This window comes from Oncorhynchus nerka, linkage group LG22 (assembly GCF_034236695.1).
Source record: "Oncorhynchus nerka isolate Pitt River linkage group LG22, Oner_Uvic_2.0, whole genome shotgun sequence".
Lineage (NCBI taxonomy): Eukaryota > Metazoa > Chordata > Actinopteri > Salmoniformes > Salmonidae > Oncorhynchus > Oncorhynchus nerka.
The window spans coordinates 70,009,185-70,027,412 of record NC_088417.1 but is presented as its reverse complement, the minus strand read 5'-3'; the positions used below and the strand labels follow the sequence as shown (position 1 = coordinate 70,027,412).

General features: G+C 39.8%; 1 protein-coding gene across 1 annotated transcript in view; it reads right to left on the bottom strand.

Annotated features, from left to right (window-relative positions):
- The window catches only part of LOC115104673 (sialate:O-sulfotransferase 1-like), a 28,134-nt gene extending 10,788 nt beyond the window's left edge, over positions 1-17,346 (bottom strand). Inside the window, exons 1-5 of the mRNA XM_029626028.2 lie at positions 17,156-17,346; positions 5,214-5,918; positions 4,849-4,963; positions 3,681-3,874; positions 1,874-1,995 (exon numbers count right to left, since the gene is read on the bottom strand). Of these exons, the coding sequence (XP_029481888.1) occupies positions 1,874-1,995; positions 3,681-3,874; positions 4,849-4,963; positions 5,214-5,628 (846 nt within the window). The 5' untranslated portion in view covers positions 5,629-5,918; positions 17,156-17,346. The remainder of the gene's footprint in view (positions 1-1,873; positions 1,996-3,680; positions 3,875-4,848; positions 4,964-5,213; positions 5,919-17,155) is intronic.
- Between the last annotated feature and the right edge of the window lie 882 nt (positions 17,347-18,228).

The window sequence follows — 18,228 nt, the reverse complement described above, 5'->3', positions numbered from 1 at the left end:
GCACAGAGAGGCTGCTGCCTATATACAGACTTGAAATCATTTGTCACTTTAATAAATGGAACACTAGACACTATAATAATGCCAATTTAACAATGTGTACATACCTTGCATTACTCATCTCATTACTCATCTCATGTATATACTGTATTCTATACTATCTATTGCACTATCTATTGCATCTTAGCCTATGCTGCTCTGACATTGCTCATCCATATTTTTATACATTCTTATTCCATTTCTTTACTTCGATGTGTGTGTATTAGGTTTTTGTTGTGGAATTGTTAGATATTACTTGTTATATATTGCTGCACTGTCTGAACTAGAAGCACAAGCATTTCGCTACACTCGCAATAACGTATGTTAACCATGTATATGTTACCAATAAAATTTGTTTTGATTTGGAATTAACAGGTGTGCCTTGTTAAAAGTACATTTTTGGAATTTCTTTCCTTCTCAATGCGTTTGAGCCAATCAGTTGTGTTGTGACAAGGTAGGGGGTATACAAAAAATAGCCCTTTTGGTAAAAAGACCAAGTCCTTATTATGGCAAGAACAGCTCAAATAAGCAAAGAGAAATGACAGTCCATCATTATTTTAAGACATGAAGGTCAGTCAATCCAGAACATTTCAAGAACTTTTAAAGTTTATTCAAGTGCAGTTGCAAAAACCATCAACTGTTCAGAAGAGACTGCTTGAATCAGGCCTTAATGATCGATTTGCTGCAAAGAAACCACTACTAAAGGACACCAATACGAAGAAGAGACTTACTTGGGCCAACAAAAAAAGCAAAAAAAGCAATGGACATTGACTGGTGGAAATCTGTCCTTTAGTCTGATGAGTCCAAATTTGAGATTTTTAGTTCTAACCGTCGTGTCTTTGTGAGATGCAGAGTAGGTGAACGGATGATCTCCGCATGTGTGGTTCCCACCTTGAAGCACGGAGGAGGTGTGATGTGTGGGGGTGCTTTGCTGGTGACACTGTCAGTGATTTATTTTGAATTCTAGACATACTATACCAGCATGGCTACCACAGCGTTCTGCAGTGATACACCTTCCCACCTCGTTTGCGCTTAGTGGGACTATCATTTTTTTCAACAGGACAATGACCCAACACATCTACAGGCTGACAAGTGCTCAGCATATGTGGGAACTCCTTCAAGACTGTTGGAAAAACATTCCAGGTGATGCTGGTTGAGAGAATGCCAAGCGTGTGCAAAGCTGTCATCAAGGCAAAGGGTAGCTGCTTTGAATAATCTAAAATCTAAAATCTATGAAACACTTTTTTGGTTATTACTTGATTCCATATGTGTTATTTCATAGTTAGGATGTCTTCACTACTATTCTACAATGTAGAAAATAGTAAAAAATAAAGAAAAACCCTTGAAAGAGTAGGTATGTCCAAACTTTTGACTGGTACTGTATACTATATATTTAAATTCCTGTCTCTGACATTGCTTGTACTGATATATATATATATATTTATTTTTTTAACTGCACTGTTGGAGTTAGAAGCACACACATTTTGCTGCACCTGAGATAACATATGCTAATCTGTGTACGTGACCAATAAACTTTGATTTGATTTGACCCAACTGATGCACCCATTCAGCGTGAAGGACTGATTCCAGAGCCCATCTATTTCTCCTTAGAGGGACATTAAACCTTAAACAGTCAAATGGTGTTCCAGGCGTTCAATCACACAGAGCCACGCCATTCCCATCTCCCATCTCCAGGGAGCAGAGACAGAGACAGGCCATGATCGATGATACCTCACTCCTAGGTCTGTGTGAGGAAGACTGGGGTCTGGGCTGGTAGTGAATATGAAATAAATGGTTCAGTGGTTTTCAGAGTTTCTTTTTGGGAACAGAATCAAACCTTATCTGTGCAGGTCTCGATGCAGGTCTGTGAAGTGGAGTTTGGTTGAAAGGAGTAGACAGGGAAGGTGTTGGTGGTGTTCTTTGGAACCTTGAAGCAGCCACCGTAGCGGACGTTTCTGACTATGAGTAGAACAGAGGTATGCAGACATCAGACCACATCTTATAAACATAGCTACATTCCTTGAATGTATTTCTCTGTTTCTCTGTACTGGTAATGGCAAATGATCTACAAGCATAGTCTTACACTGCCAAGCTTAAAGGAAACATTGGCCATAGAAATCTATCTATTATCAACTTAACAAATTGTTAAATCAAATTATCACATCAAATTGTATTTTGTCACATGCTTCGTAAACAACAGGTGTAGACTAACAGTGAAATGCTTACTTACTGGCCCTTCACAACAATGCAGTGACATGTTTAAAAAATAATAGAAAAATAGAAACAATAACACAAGGAATAAATACACAATGGGTAATGATAACTTGGCTATATACACGGGGTACCAGTACCGAGTTGATGTGCAGGGGTACAAGGTAATTGAGGTACATATAGGTATATATAAAGTGACTAGGCAATAGGATTTCTCTCCCAGGCTGATACAGAGAGACTCATCCATGCTTTTATTACAAACAGGCCTGACTGCTGTAATGCTCTCCTGTCTGGGCTACCCAAGAAAGCCATTGGCCATTGCAAAACATACAGAATGCTGCAGCACACATTACACTGGTTTCAAGGTCTCTGCACTGGCTGCCTGTAAGTTTAGAATTCATTTGAAGATTCTTCTATTTAAATCAATCCACGATTGTGCACACCAATACATGTCAGACATGCTTTTACGTTATGTACCCAGTAGGTCCCTTAAGTGCTCTGGCACTGGCCTTTAAACTATCCCAAAGCCTAGGACCAAAAGGCTTGGAGAGGCAGCATTTAGTTACTATGTCCCCAGCCTCTGGAATAGCCTGCCAGAGAACCTGATGGGGGCCTAAACTGTGGACATTTTTAAAATAAATCTTAAAACACACCTTTTTAGCTTTGTTTTCCTTAGGGTGCTTTTTAGTCATTCAGTTTTTATTGTTATTCTTTAGTTTTTTATACTCTTATGTTTGTGTAGTAAATATTTTCATAGTTTTAATTATTTTTTTCCCGTGAAGCACATTGTGTTGCATTCCATGTCTGAAATGTGCTGTAGAAATAAAGCTTGATGTGATTTGATTAGGCAACAGGATAGATAATAAACAGTAATGGCAGCGTATGTGATGAGTCAAAAGACAATACAAAAAGGGTCAATGCAGATAGTCCGGGTAGCTATTGGTTAATTACTCTCTGAAGCACCTTGCGATCAGATGCCAAGCAGTTGCCATACCAAGAGGTGATGAAACTAGTCAAGATGCTCTCAATGGTGCAGCTGAAGAACCTTTTGATTATCTGAGGGCCCATTCCAAATCATGAAGTAGATGTCCTCCCCCAAATTGAGGTTAGTGTTAGCTGTTCTGATGATCATAGGAAACGATTGCGGAAACATTACGTACAAAAAAAGTTAAGATCAGCGCAAAAAAAATACACAAAATAGCATAATTGGTCAGGAGCCCGTAAAATGGCCGCTATTCCTTCCAGTGCCATGCTTGCATAGTGCATAGTCCTCTGGCTATGGCTGATATAATGTACAGTAAGCATTAGTAAAGCACTGGTCTCTCTTGACACTGTTGGTCAACGCTCACGAGATGTGGTTCTGGGTTCAGAGATGAATAAAGTTTTACAGCCGTTCAATCAGCCAGTGCTCTATCCAGATTGAATGTACTTACATTTCCTCTGTCCCGGGAGCTGTTCCTCCACCTTGTAGATGGAGAGGCGCCCCACACCCCCACAGGGGACTCCTCTCTCGCCCCTCTCCCCCCTGCAGACTAGGCTACAGTCCTCCTCCTGGGACCGCGAGCTGCTGATGTGGTTACCACAGTGACATTCCGCTCCGTACTCCAGACCTGCAAATCGGTACCCACTGCAGAGAGGAGACAAGCACATATGTCACACACACGCATACGCACACGCACACACACACACACACACACACACACACACACACACACACACACACACACACACACACACACACACACACACACACACACACACACAGTGCCTTAGCCCAGGGCTGTCTTTAACCATCATCAGCCTTGGGATAATTTGCCCCAAAGGACACCAGATTGCATAACACCAGGCCTCCATGTGAATAAATACTAAACATTTTAATTGAATCAATCAGGGCAGGCAGTGGAGAAGCACAGCATTCATTGCTCTGTGGTGCTGGCTGGTAACAGTTTTCACCATTGACTAGATCACAGTAATTGCTCTGGGTGGATGATGGAGGTCCTTTCTAATCCCAAGGCCGACATGAGTCATCCTACCTCAAGTATCTTTATCCTCTCTCCTTGGAAAGAGAGGACCTATTCAAAATGACCTTTTTGCATTTGCTTTGAGCTCCACCAAAAATTTCCCAGACTTTTATTTCTGCTTTATTTCAACGATGACAGCTAAAAGCATGACTCTACTCTCCATGTGGGTGGAGGAAAGGCTGAGCAGGCATAGGATTCTGGTAGAATATCCTCCCAGCAGTCCACATTGATTGATTCTGTTTGCTTTGGCTATTTGTTTTTGTGGCAATCATTTCCTGTGTCTAAACGTACTGTGGGATATTGCACTGCTAACTGTTTTGGCATAAAATGATTTATACAGTTTTGTCATTAATTTGAATGTATACTAACACCCCTCAAATACCCATTATATCTTATTCTGCATCTCTAACGCAGATCTGGCCTTCCACTACACACACACACACACACACACACACACACACACGCACACACACACCACCACCATTCTTCCCCATTGGAACACAGGATCTATTCATCCCAGCGACTGAAACAGAATAATTAACCAAATAGCCGCAGCTCTCCATGGTTCCAGACTCATTACCTTTCTGAGCAGGTGTCTTGACACAAAGAGCTGGTCATTTTGCGCAGGTCATACAACACGGTTCCCCCCAGGGCTTGATCATTGGCATCATGCATGAAGCAACCCATGTAGGTTCCTTGCCATGTCAAAACAAAGCAGTTAATGAAAAGCCATATTATATCCATTCAAAGAACAATATTAATAATTTAGTACAACACACTATTGAGAAGTGATGGTAATACAGGTTTGCAGCAGATTTTAGGCTCTCAGTCCTGTCACTGAGTCTGGAACAAATACTATTTAAACCAGGTCTGGTATGCAGTCAGCGGTTAAACTACACCTATGTTGGCAATAAAGTAAACAATGTTGCAGTGGGTAGGTGGTACCTTTGTGCCTGGTATTGCTTTGTAGGGGACCCCTCTGCTCCTGTGTGTCTGGCATCAGACCGTGGAACCAGCGGCGGTGCAGATGTTGGACCCTCAGGTGCCGGGATGTGGGCCAGTGCCGCCCCATCTTGATGCCCATTCCACCACCCAACATGCCCTGGGGGGCTGCCCATCTGGAGCGCGCCCTCATGTCCAGGCCGGGGGCAGCCCTCACGGCTGTGGGAGGTGCTGGCAGTGCCATGAGAGAAGAGAGGCTGGCGCTGCCTGGTGGCTGGGTGGTCCTCAGGGTCAGGCTGGAGCGCTGCAGCAGCAGAATGCTCCCTGCCATCAGGTAGGCGATACCCAAGAAGAGGAGGAGCATGTGAGCTCGCCGCAGGAAGCAACGCAGCTTGTAGAGGGGCGTGGCCATTCCCATTGTCCAGCTGGTGGCTATTTGATCCTTAGTGAGCCACCATTCCAGAGAGAGGGGTGAGGGATCTACAGCTTCATTATAACCCCATCAGTCCAGTGACAGTAGGTAGGCTACCTGGCTGCAGCTTCAGATGGTTAATGAGGCTCCACGCTTAATAGCCATGCCTCTGGACAGGAGACCAAAAAGACCACTGTGTAATCAGATCCTTCAGATGAGTCACAGCAGCGCCCGACTTTACAGTAATCTCCAAGGCAACAGAACAGCCAGCAAACTCTGGAAGCCAATAGTTTCACCTAGGGCAACAAAATAGAAGCAAATAAGATTTTAATTGGCAGAATATAATTATCTTTGTATACAACCCCTATAGAATATACAAGGGGAACGTATATACAATAGCTTTGTGGATTAGATCTACAGTTCATGTTGGCATTTGTATTTCTGTTCTAGAGCAGTGAGCTTAAAGTAATTTCCCTTGCTATTTGTTGTTTGTCTTTCCTGTGAACCTGGTGTGCCATTATATCTGGTGTCAGAGGGTGTGTGGGAAGAGGTTATCTTCCTGTTAGCTACAGAACAGTTTCTTAGCTTTACGCTTGTCTTGGCTTAGAAAATATCCATCATTCTGCCTCAATTACACTGGCAGCATGACAGCATCACAGCACCATCTGTATTATGTTCTTGTTTCCCTGACTTTCCTCAGTGTGTTGGTACATTTGTAAAGCTCCACAGACATGGGTTTGTGAACCATCTTTTGACGATTTGTACCATATCAAACCAATTATGTTTAAGCGGCAACTCGGATTGAGAGTTATGGAAATTAGTGATTTTCAAAAGCATTTTCAATTAGATTTGTGACCCACATCAAAAGCATTAAAGGGATAGTTCACCCAAATTACAAAATTACATGTTGGTTTCCTTACCCTGTAAGCAGTCTATGGACAAGGTATGACAGCAATCCATGCTTTGGTTTTGTTTCTCTGGCACTGTTTCCAAATGCTAACGTTTTCGCATTTGTGGCACAAATCCAATGCAAGTCATGGTACCTACAGTATCTTAGCATTTTTTGTCCAAATCATCCTAAATTATCTCAAATTGATTAGGTAGCTAAATGAAGTCACTTATAGATGATTTGGACATGATGAGTGAAAAATACTAATACAGGTACCATGAATTGGATCTAGGTCACAAATCTTTAAATGTTTTTGAAACAGTACCAGCTGTAAACAAAACCAAAGCATGGATTGCTGTCATACCTTATAGGTTAAGGAAACCAATATGCCATTTTGTCATTTGGGTGAACTATTCCTTTGAAAGTAGTAGTGCTCTCAGATAACATGTTAATATCTGCCTGCTGCTTCCAAATCTAAATAAAGTTCCTAGTAGATTATTTGACTAGATACACTATTACCACAGTGGGAAATTATGACATGATAAAAGTGTCTTGAGGGGGAATATTTATGGTTGGCTCCAATGAAACAAGATTATCATAGCACACAAGTGACCCGACTTTAGAGTTTTATCTTTCAAAATATGGATAAATCAATGGCTTTACACGAGCAAAAATTGTGGAAGAGTGCCTGCCCTGGGAAGAGTCTGGTTGGGGGGGTATTGACTCGTGTGCTTTGCTCCAGTGGTGTCAAACTCAATCCATGGAGGGCCTAGCGTCTGCAGATTTTTGGGTTTTCCTTTCAATTAAGACCTAGACAACCAGGTGAGGGGAGTTACTCATTTGTGACCTTATTTCATCAATCAAGTACAAGGGAGGAGTGAAAACCAGCAGCCACTCAACTTTCAGTGGAATGAGTTTGACACGTGCTTTAGTCGCTTCACAGATCTCCGAGCCCTCTGCTCCTCCACCTACACAGGTTAAACTCTACCATGGAGATTGGAGAATAATGTGATGCAGGAGGGTGTTAAAAATAATAAACTCTTTTCAGTATTTTGGTAATGTATAGCAGTGAATGAAGTGTTTAGCTGTGACCTGTAACACTCAAAGAGAATATAAGCCAGTTGGAAATCGTAAGGGCCTTCTACGACTTCAGAGCACACGAGGATGCTGGCACCATCATTTGGGAGGACGGGCTTGTGGTAATGGCTGGAGCAAAATAGGTGGAATGGTATCAAACACATGGTTTTTATGTGTTTCATGCCATTCTATTCGCTCCGTTCCAGACATTATCATGAGCCATCCTCCCCTCAGCAGCCTCCACTGCTTCAGAGAAGGCCGAAGGATTTATAAAAAGGACTTCAAACTTAAATTTCAGATTTTCTATCATTAAATGATATTCTGATATCATTTCTTAAGTTTGTTTAGGAAAAGGGAAGGGTTAACTCTGACGCAAAAACAAAAAGATCCAATCAGGATTTTTATTTGATGGTCTCTAGGGAGAAAAATCTACTTAGCTAAGTTGGATAGGCTCTCAGAATCTAGACAGAAGGCATCAGCCAATCTACTATTAGGGCAGAATTTTGGAGTGACAGGGAAATCTCAAATGCCTAGAAGGCCGAGAAATGTAACTCCTGAGAGCATGAGAATTAGCTTAGTTTTCCAACAGTCTACCTAGCTTTTGTTGTAGTGCGCGGCTAGGAACATAGGTGTGATGCGGCTGCAGCCATAAGTGTTATTGAGGAGAATGTGCAGTAAAACATTTTTTTAATGTGTTTTGAATCATTTGGAACAACAGCTGATGAAACTAACACCGTAAAAAGGTGAACAAAAATATATTGGTGTTATTTCCTGATAGTTGATGGTTGAAAATATAATCTACCAAAGAGTTTTGGATTTCCATGGTGACATTAACATACGGTGAATCTGTTAATAGACCAATAACAAATGTGTCTCCCCAATTGTCCCCAATTTGGGAAATAAGATATTTGAATGTTTAGATTTGAGATAACATTTGTCAACAATTACTGCTCCAAAAGGATAAAATAAATATATACATTTGAAGTTGGAAGTTTACATACACTTAGGTTGGAGTCATTAAAAATTGTTTTTCAACCACCACAAATTCCTTGTTAACCAACTATAATTTTGGCAAGTCGGATAGGACATCTACTTTGTGCATGACACAAGTAATTTGTAAACAAGTAAATTGTTTACAGACAGATTATTTCACTTATAATTCACTGCATCACAATTCCAGTGGGTCAGAAGTGACATACGCTAAGTTGACTGTGCCTTTAAACAGCTTGGAAAATTATAGAAAATTATGTCATGGCTTTAGAAGCTTCTGATAGGCTAATTGACATATTTTGAGTCAATTGGAGGTGTATCCATGGATGTATTTCAAGGCCAACCTTGTCAGTGCCTCTTTGCTTGATATCGTGGGAAAATCAAAAGAAATCACCCAATGCCTCAGAAAACAAATTGTAGACCTTCACAAGTCTGGTTCATCCTTGGGAGCAATTTCCAAACGCCTGAAGGTACCACGTTCATCTGTACAAACAATATTACACAAGTATAACACCATGGGACCACGCAGCCGACATACCACTCAGGAAGGAGACGCATTCTGTCGCCTAGAGATGAACGTACTTTGCTGCGAAAAGTGCAAATCAATCCCAGAACAACAGCAAAGGACCTTGTGAAGATGCTGGAGGAAACAGGTACAAAAGTATCTATATCCACAGTAAACCGAGTCCTATATCGACATAACCTGAAAGGCCACTCAGCAAGGAAGAAATAGCCACTGCTCCAAAACCGCCATAAAAATGCCAGGCTACGGTTTGCAACTGCACATGGGGACAAAGATCATACTTTTTGGAGAAATGTCTGCTGGTGTAATGAAACTAAAATATAACTGTTTGGCCATAATGACCATCGTCATGTTTGGATGAAAAAGGGGGACGCTTGCAAGCCGAAGAACACCATCCCAACCGTGAAGCACGAGGGTGGCAGCATTATGTTGTGGGGGTGCTTTGCTGCAGGAGGGACTGGTGCACTTCACAAAATAGATGGCATCATGAGGAGGAAAATTATGTGGATATATTGAAGCAACATCTCAAGACATCAGTCGGGAAGTTAAAGCTTGGTCGCAAATGGGTCTTCAAAATGGACAATGACCCCAAGCATACTTCCAAAGTTGTGGCAAAATGCCTTAAGGACAACAAAGTCAAGGTATTGGAGTGGTCATCACAAAGCCCTGACCTCAATCCTATAGAAAATGTGTTGGCAGAACTGAAAAAGTGTGTGCGAGCAAGGAGGCCTATAAACCTGACTCAGTTACACCGGCTCTGTCAGGATGAATGGGCCAACATTCACCCAACTTATTGTGGGAAGCTTGTGGAAGGCTACCCAAAATATTTGACCCAAGTTAAACAATTTAAAGGCAATGCTACCAAATATTAATTGAGTGTATGTAAACTTCTGACCCACTGGAAATGTGATGACAGAAATAAAAGCTGAAATGAATCATTCTCTCTACTATTACTCTGACATTTCACATTCTTAAAATAAAGTGGTGATCCTAACTGGCCTAAGACATGGAATTTTTACTATGATTAAATGTCAGGAATTGTGAAAAACTGAGTTTACATGTATTTGGCTAAGGTGTATGTAAACTTCCGACTTCAACTGTATAATAATACAATTGTCAGGTCTTTAATCTAATCGCGGCGCTCTAAACATGCAACAATTCCCATAGGAACACAACCATTTTAAATGTGCAGGGCTTGTGCAATTTGTTTTTGTTTAACATGAATGATCTACCTTTTGACCTTTTTAACATTTTGTTGTGCTACAGCCTGAATTTAAAATGGATCAAATTGAGATTTTATGTCACTGGCCTACACACAATGCCCCATAATGTCAAAGTGAAATTGTGTTTTTAGACATTTTTACAAATTCATTGAAAATGAAAATCTGAAATTTCTTGAGTCAGTAAGTATTCAACCCCTTTTTCAAATCTAAATAAGTTCAGGAGTACAAATGCGCTGAACAAGTTGCTTAGTAAGTTGCATGGACTCACTCTGTGTGCAATAATAGTGTTTAACATTATTTTTGAATGATTACCTCATCTCTGTACCCCATGCACACAATTATCTGTAAGGTCCCTCAGTTGGGTAGTGAATTTCAAGACCACAATACAACCTAAATGACAGAGTGAAAAGAAGGAAGCCTGTACAGAATAAAAATATTCCAAAACATTCATCCTGTTTGCAATGAGGCACTAAAGTAAAACTGCAAAAAATGTGGGAAAGACATTTACTTTATATCCTGAATACAAAGTGTTATATTTGGGTCAAATCCAACACAACACATCACTGAGTATCACTCTTCATATTTTCAAGCATTGTGGTGGCTGCATCATGTTATGGGTATGCTTGTCATCAGCAAGGACTTGGGAGTTTTTAGGATAACAATAAATGGAATAGAGCTAAGCACAGGTAAAATCGTAGAAGTGAACCTGGTTCAGTTTGCTTTCAAACAGACACTGGGAAACAAATTCACCTTTCAGCAGGACAATAACCTCAAACACAAGGCCAAATATACACTGGAGTTGGTTACCAAGACGACATGGAATGTTCCCAAGTGCCTTGGCACTCAAATATTGTTCAATCCAGGTGTGCAAAGCTCCTAAAGACTTTTTATGACATTGCCAGCAGTAATATTTGAGTTTGATTTCCAAAAAGACAAGGCCTGTAGCTTTCAAATAGCTTTCAAATGGCCCCTGTACAGGGCCCAAAACAACTGCTCAGAGTGAAATGCAGCGGCCATGACTAAAGCTAAACGAGAGTTGTCTTGGGGGATGGTTTAGTGTGGGTGATCGCACGTGGCAAGCGTTTGTACATTCACTCTGCCAAAACAGTACACAGTTACAGTCACTCACCCTTCTACAGTAGATAACCTGAAACAGTCTAACCAGGTATTGTGTCTTGAAGTCGCCTAGGATAGCTAGTGCTAGCCAACTTCTTTTGCCAATTAGCTTCAGCCGGCTGGTGTGCGACCATTGCAAAGTTGGTTTGATATTGGATAGTCTTTCTCTGGGACTAGTTAGGGACCGATAAATAAATTACATAGGGTAAATCAGACAATATTTTCATGTTGCAGTTCTTTTAGTTGTCTCATTAAATGCTTTCAAATAAGGGGTTTCCAACTGAGCATAGTTCGAGGCATAGGCATAATGCATCTATTCCAATTCAAGCTAACCCCATGGTACTTTCTAGTAGGAAGTTAATTGTTGAACATGGCATGTTTGTTTTAGAAACTTTGTCTGATCTGAAATCCTGCAGCTGCAGTCTTAGTCTGATTCATGTACTGTAAATGACAGAAGTTTGATTTCTAAAATGTATTGTATTGTAACTCTGGCATCTCAAACCAATCCGGACATTCTGGTTATAACTGAATCTTGGCTAACTCTGATGTGTATAATGGTTTTAGATCTAATAGAGTTGAATGTTTCTGTGACCATCCCCACCTTTGTCCCTAAGAAATGTGAATGTCTAGTCCTAAACATGGGACTTGGTAAGAATGCCCATCTGACGCTAATGGGAATTTATCGCCCTCCCTTGGCCTCCATATGTGCTCTTAGCAAATTGTTGACCTACTGTATAACTATGCTCAATCTGAATTACTGATAGTGGGTGATCCTAATCTACATTGATTGATTACAGTATCTGATGGGCTGAAAGATATTTGCACTGAGCTAAATCTAACTCAGCTGATAATTAAACCAACTCGCCCCAACTCTAAACAACCTGAATAAATCTACTCGATTAGATATTATTCTAACAATTTCCCCTCATAGGTTTACAGCCAACAGGATATTTGCCAATGAGTTCAGTGACCATTGTTCCTTTGCTTGTATAAGACATATTAAACTTCCTAAATCTTGCTCACGCATTATTACAAAGAGACATTTTAAAAATTTGAATGAGCAACATTTTTTTGTCTAAGCTGGGGTTGAGTGGCTGGGGGATTGTGTCAACTATCACTGACTCGGATCAGGCCATTCATTGTTTTATTTCCGTTTTTTTTCTGTTGCAGATAAACGTGCCAAACAAAAAAACTAAGGGTAAAAGACTGATGTAATCCTTGGTTTCCGCATAAACTATCTGAGCAATTACAGGAAATACATTTAGCTTGAGTTAAGGCTAGACAGATTGATTCTATGTCTGATTGGTAGCCATTAAGATATCAACATACTGTAGCCATTAAGAAATCAACATACTGTATTTCTTGAATTGTGTATCAGAGAGTGGTGGTAATCCAGCCCATTTATGGAAAGTGGTCAAATCTTTTAAACAAAACTTGCCCTAGCAGGTTTTGACAGCCTCTGGACCCATTCTAGACTAAATTTAAATTTGTGATGCTTTTAATAACCATTTTGCTTCAACTGGCCACCTGTTTGAAAGAATAATCTCATCCCATTAGAAGATCCTTTAGAGATTGTACAGAATGATGCATGAACAGACTTCCTTATTTTCATTTCAACCCTTTGATGTCTATGATGTACTAAGTGCCTTGCTAAAGATTGGTGTTTAAAAAAACAACAACATAGGGTTAGGGTCATACTGCAGCTCTCTGCCCCACTTATTGCAGAACCACTGACCTATATTTTTAACTTCACAATTGTTTCTGATGTTATCCCTAAGATCTGGAAAGCAGCACATGTCCTCCCCCTATGTAAAGGAGGAGATCCTTCTGATTTTTACTGTCCAATTTCCAAATGATCTTGCCTTTACAAAGTTTTAGAATCCCTGACTAACTTTCAGCTGAGAACTTTTTTCACTTCTCACTCTATTCTCATAATGCACCAACCCGTTTTAGACCTGGACATAGCAGTTTCAGCTGCTCCGCTTGTTTTAGAGGATATGTTAAATTATTGGATCATATTTATAGACCTTTCCAAGGCCTTTGATACCATTGACCATCACATTCCTATTTAAAGGTTGACTGAAATAGGCCTGGATCAGGCTTCTTGCAAGTGATTTGAAAATGATCAGTCAGACAGGACTCAATGTGTGATCTCTGATGATGTAAGTTTCATGAATATTATAAAAGGTGTACCGCAGGGGTCGGTACTAAGACCTGTCGGTACTAAGACCTGTTCTCTTTACTATTGATATAAATAATATCTGTTAAATCTTTTAATATGAATCTGTATGCAGATGACACTGTTATGTTTGCCATTGCCCCAACTGTTGACCAGGCTGTTAGAGCTACAATCTGACTTTGTAACGTTACAGAAAGCCCTGGTTGGTTTAAAACTTGTAATTAATAGCGGCAAGACTAAATACATGTTGTTCTCTAGTTCACACAAGAATGTTTCAGATGATCTACATATTTATTGATTGGATGGTTCTCCCATTGATCGGGTTCCCGCCTACAAATATCTGGGCATTTGCACTGACAAAGACTTAATGTTTACAAAACATATGGATGAGCTAGTTAAAAAGCTAGGATTTAAAGTAGACTTCTTTTTTAGAAATAGATCTTGTTTCTCCCTAAATATCAGGAAGTAGATTGTACAGTCGACTTTCCTCACAGTTCTTGATTATGGTGACACCATAACCAGATTGTAGCAGCAACTACTCTTAAACCTTTGGATGCCGTCTACCATAGCGCCATTCGTTTTATCACTGGTGGCAGTTTTAATACTCACCACTGCATCCTGTATCAAAAGGTTGGCTGGTCCTCATTAAAGTCCCGTAAATCAATTCATTACTCCCTCTTTGCTTACAAAACCTTACTAAACAAGCTTCCAACTTACCTAACTTCATTGTCAAAGTATTTAAAATAAAACAAAATAAACGTAATACCAAACCTGCTCACAGAGTTGTTTAACTCTTGAGGTTCCTCTCCACCAAATTAGTTTTATTTTTAATGCACCTTATTGCTGGAACCAACTGCAAAATAAATTGCAATTGTTCACTCTGATGCTGCTTGGGCAATACAAAATATTGATTGGAGAATATGGCTGTTTTTCTTGATTGTTTGTTGTGCTGTATTTTAGTTGTTTTTTTTTTTTTACTGATTTTGAATTAATCTATGACTTGTATATGCAGGGCTCCATTGTGAAAGAGACCCTGTTCTCAATAGTGACTCCATTTATATAAAAGTAAATATATACTGTATATATATAGATTTGTATATTAATTTCTACAATTTATAGTTTATTTGTCATTGAAATTTGGAGCTATTGCCATTTTTAAATATTGTCCCATGTACATGGTGTAATTTACTGATGGTCCCTAACTAGCACCATAGGGATATCAACTGTCAAACCAAGCTGACCATGGGCATTAAGATCGGGTTGCTGTGCAGCTGCGTTCCGAATTGATGATTACTTGGGTGTTGCCAACTGTGGGCATGTGGGCAGGATTGAAATAAACCCAACCAAAGGAAAACTGTTACAGTATTCCGTGACACACCATTTTTTCCTGTCATCTTGCATGGCCAAAATTATCTATTTACACTTTGTAGTCAATTTTGACAACAGAATAAATGTTTCTGACTCATATAGATGCCAGACATTTTCCAAATTAAAAGTAGCTTTTTAGTGGCAGTCGATTTTTAACATCGTCCTTCAAGATTAACTTTCAACAAGAAGTTAAGTATCAAATGATCATCATTTGGTGAGCAGCAATGTTTTTTAGTAGCTCGATTGCTGTCAGCTCTCTCTGAAAATAATGTGTGTGAAACATTGTTGCATTTAAACTTTAGATCATTACTTTGTGTGCTGAACGTGATAAAATATGCTTGCAAATAGGAAGTAATAGTTACAAATTTCGATTTGTAAATGCTTAATGGTTGTGTTTTTGTTATGATTGGGGGCCTACGGGGTTACTATGAATGGGTTTCTTATAACAGTATGCTGTATGTGACTGCTTTCTTTCTATCGGTTCTATAGCCAGTATACGCTTCCTCAAAATAATCAGACTTAATGTAAGATAATTAGTAATTCATTTGGACTTTTTTGCTGAGGTCGTGGTCACGCGATTTTTCTAACTAAAATGTTTGGTGCAGTGTTTCTCAAGTGAAAAAATTTGCATGAAAACGAGTCGTCTCTCGTTGAATGACAACAAATACTTAATTGAAGAATCCCTACTGTTGACCAATCACCAACGAAGGGCCGTGGACGTTGGCTACTGAACTTTGGCTTGTCTCAGGAAAAAATGTTGTGTGCATGAACAAACCTTTGTCGAAGACCGAAACGAACATAAACATCACAAAATGCCATCATAGTATATGCAAAAACTGTTTCAGATGGGAAGCAAGCGGGTGCCTTTAGGCTACCACAGGTTGTTTAAGTGATTGTTGTTGTTGTTGCTGGTAGAATGAGTGACAGCCTGTTTGATTAATTCATGATGTCATCAAAAAACATTCCTACTCCTGCATGAGAGCTAGATATAATGTAAGGCTTATTAGGTGATGATGTTTCTGTTATTTTTCTTGATTTGTGAATTTGAAGTTTGACGGCTTTGGAGATTATTTCCCCCCACTGAAGTCCTATGTCTAATAATCAAGGTTCGCCACTGGTGTAGGCTTTATACAATCTTGCTTATTATGTTTTATTTCTGTTTGTGAACAGCACTTTAGCACGTTTTATCTATAATTCTGTAATAGTAGCCTAATGGAGGACTGCCAGGTAGTGCATGACACGGAAATTAAGACTAAACAGTGGAAAACATTTTAAGATTTTACGGCTTAAAAGAAAGCCACAGGTTAGCCACATGAAAGGCAGCAGTGGGTGCAAGTATTTATGCTATATATTGCCCTCTACAGATCTAACTTCAACCCTGATCCAGGGGCCCAACTAAACTGGCCTGGAATCAAAACCCTGATCAGTTAAATTAGATGAGTTCACTTTAATTCTCTTTGTTAGGGTCGATCAGACCGGGGGCATTGTTGTCTCATTGTGTGAATCTTATGGGAAGACAGTGGTAGTGCCAACCACCACTAATTCTGTAATTGTAGCCTAATGGATAAATGCCAGGTAGTGCATGACAGGCTAAAGATATCCATTAACATTAGATATTTTGCTGTCCTATTATCTCTAGACCTTCAGCACAAATACAGCATTTGGACCAGATGTCATATTACAAAATTATTGTCATCACAGTTTCTTTTAGGACTTTTTTTTGCCACTAATTCCAATTGTATGACTTTTCCACTGTTCCAACATTATCCCCAGTTCAATAGATATAACCTTCTGGTACAATCAGGCTACCTCATCGTGGGGTTCTTGGGAATAATAAGCTATCAGGCCAGCCAAGGAAAGCAACAGTTTGCACATACACTAGGCTTCCACCACAACACGGAATTTGCATCTATCCATTTGGGAACTACCAGTTTCTCTAACTCTCGTCAACATTCTCAGTAATTTCTAAGTATAAAGTGGCCACATTTTTGAGAATATTGCCCATTGGAAAATAATAAACTATGCTCTTGTCAGCTTTAATCTAAGAGTAATGTATAATGCATAACAACATTATTAAACACCAGTCATGAATCAAAACAAGTTGCAAAGCGCACATTTACTCTAGAATCATTGTGATAAAATACAAATCTGAATACCATTTAGCCTACCTTAGATGTGGAACCCTTTTGGAACTGCGTTTAACCATACAGAAAGCTATCAGGATCGAATCTCTCTCCCACGTACTCTGAAGATTTAGAACATGATTTCCTATTCTATATCCTAAAGAAGTGAAGACGCGTTTGTATTGTAACGATCTTTAAAAATTGTCTCTCAGCTCCTCTTCTTTCTCCCTACTCTCTCCCTCTCCGTGGCAGAGTAGAGCGTTACAAAACGAGAAGGCAGGGAATGAGGGAGCATACTCATTTGCATTGGCCATCCCCGATGCGTCACCAGCCCGCTGTGGTGTGGGAGATGTGTCCCCCAGCTGCCATGAACCTCTAGATATGGTATGTTATGATCCCGTGGTTACTGTAGAAAGCTGAGTGCATGTTGCCAATATCAACACATGAATGAAGTTCAAACCATTTAACCATCTCACGGTTACTGTGCTGTCCATCTGCTGCCCATTCCGACATTGAAAATGTACCATTCAGCCCCTGTGTTCATTCATTTGAAGCCTCTCTTATCCGTGCAGAGAATGAATACATCAGATAAGCAGAGGAGCTGACTGTCGAAGCATGTAGCGTTTTACACAAGACACCAGCACCACGGATAGCGCAAGTTCTGATGGTTACTTCCAATGTATGAGTTATCTTTCTCTCAGAGCAGAACTATTGTAGGTTAAGGAAGGTAGTCCTTTCTTTCCACATATAAATGACCAGATATTTTCCCAGAAATTGCATGGTAAAATGGTAACCACATATTAATAACCTACAATGTAGATTTGTTTCTGTAGGATTGATTAAAACAAGCATCACTAACTGTGCACAAGTAGCCTTGCAGCAGTTGTATTGAATTGGCTGCCCATGATGTATTTTTATCTAATTTGATTAACCTTAATATATGAAAATTGTAGTATGTAGACTTCTGAGTTTTTTATGACCAATGTGTAATTGCTGACCAGGAATCTGGGCTGCTAGATCAACCGGTGGGCATGCAGCTCACAAGATTTTGTACTTATCCTCACATTAATTAAGTCTTCTTCAACTGTTTAAAATATGCAACAGACTATTAAAGTAAG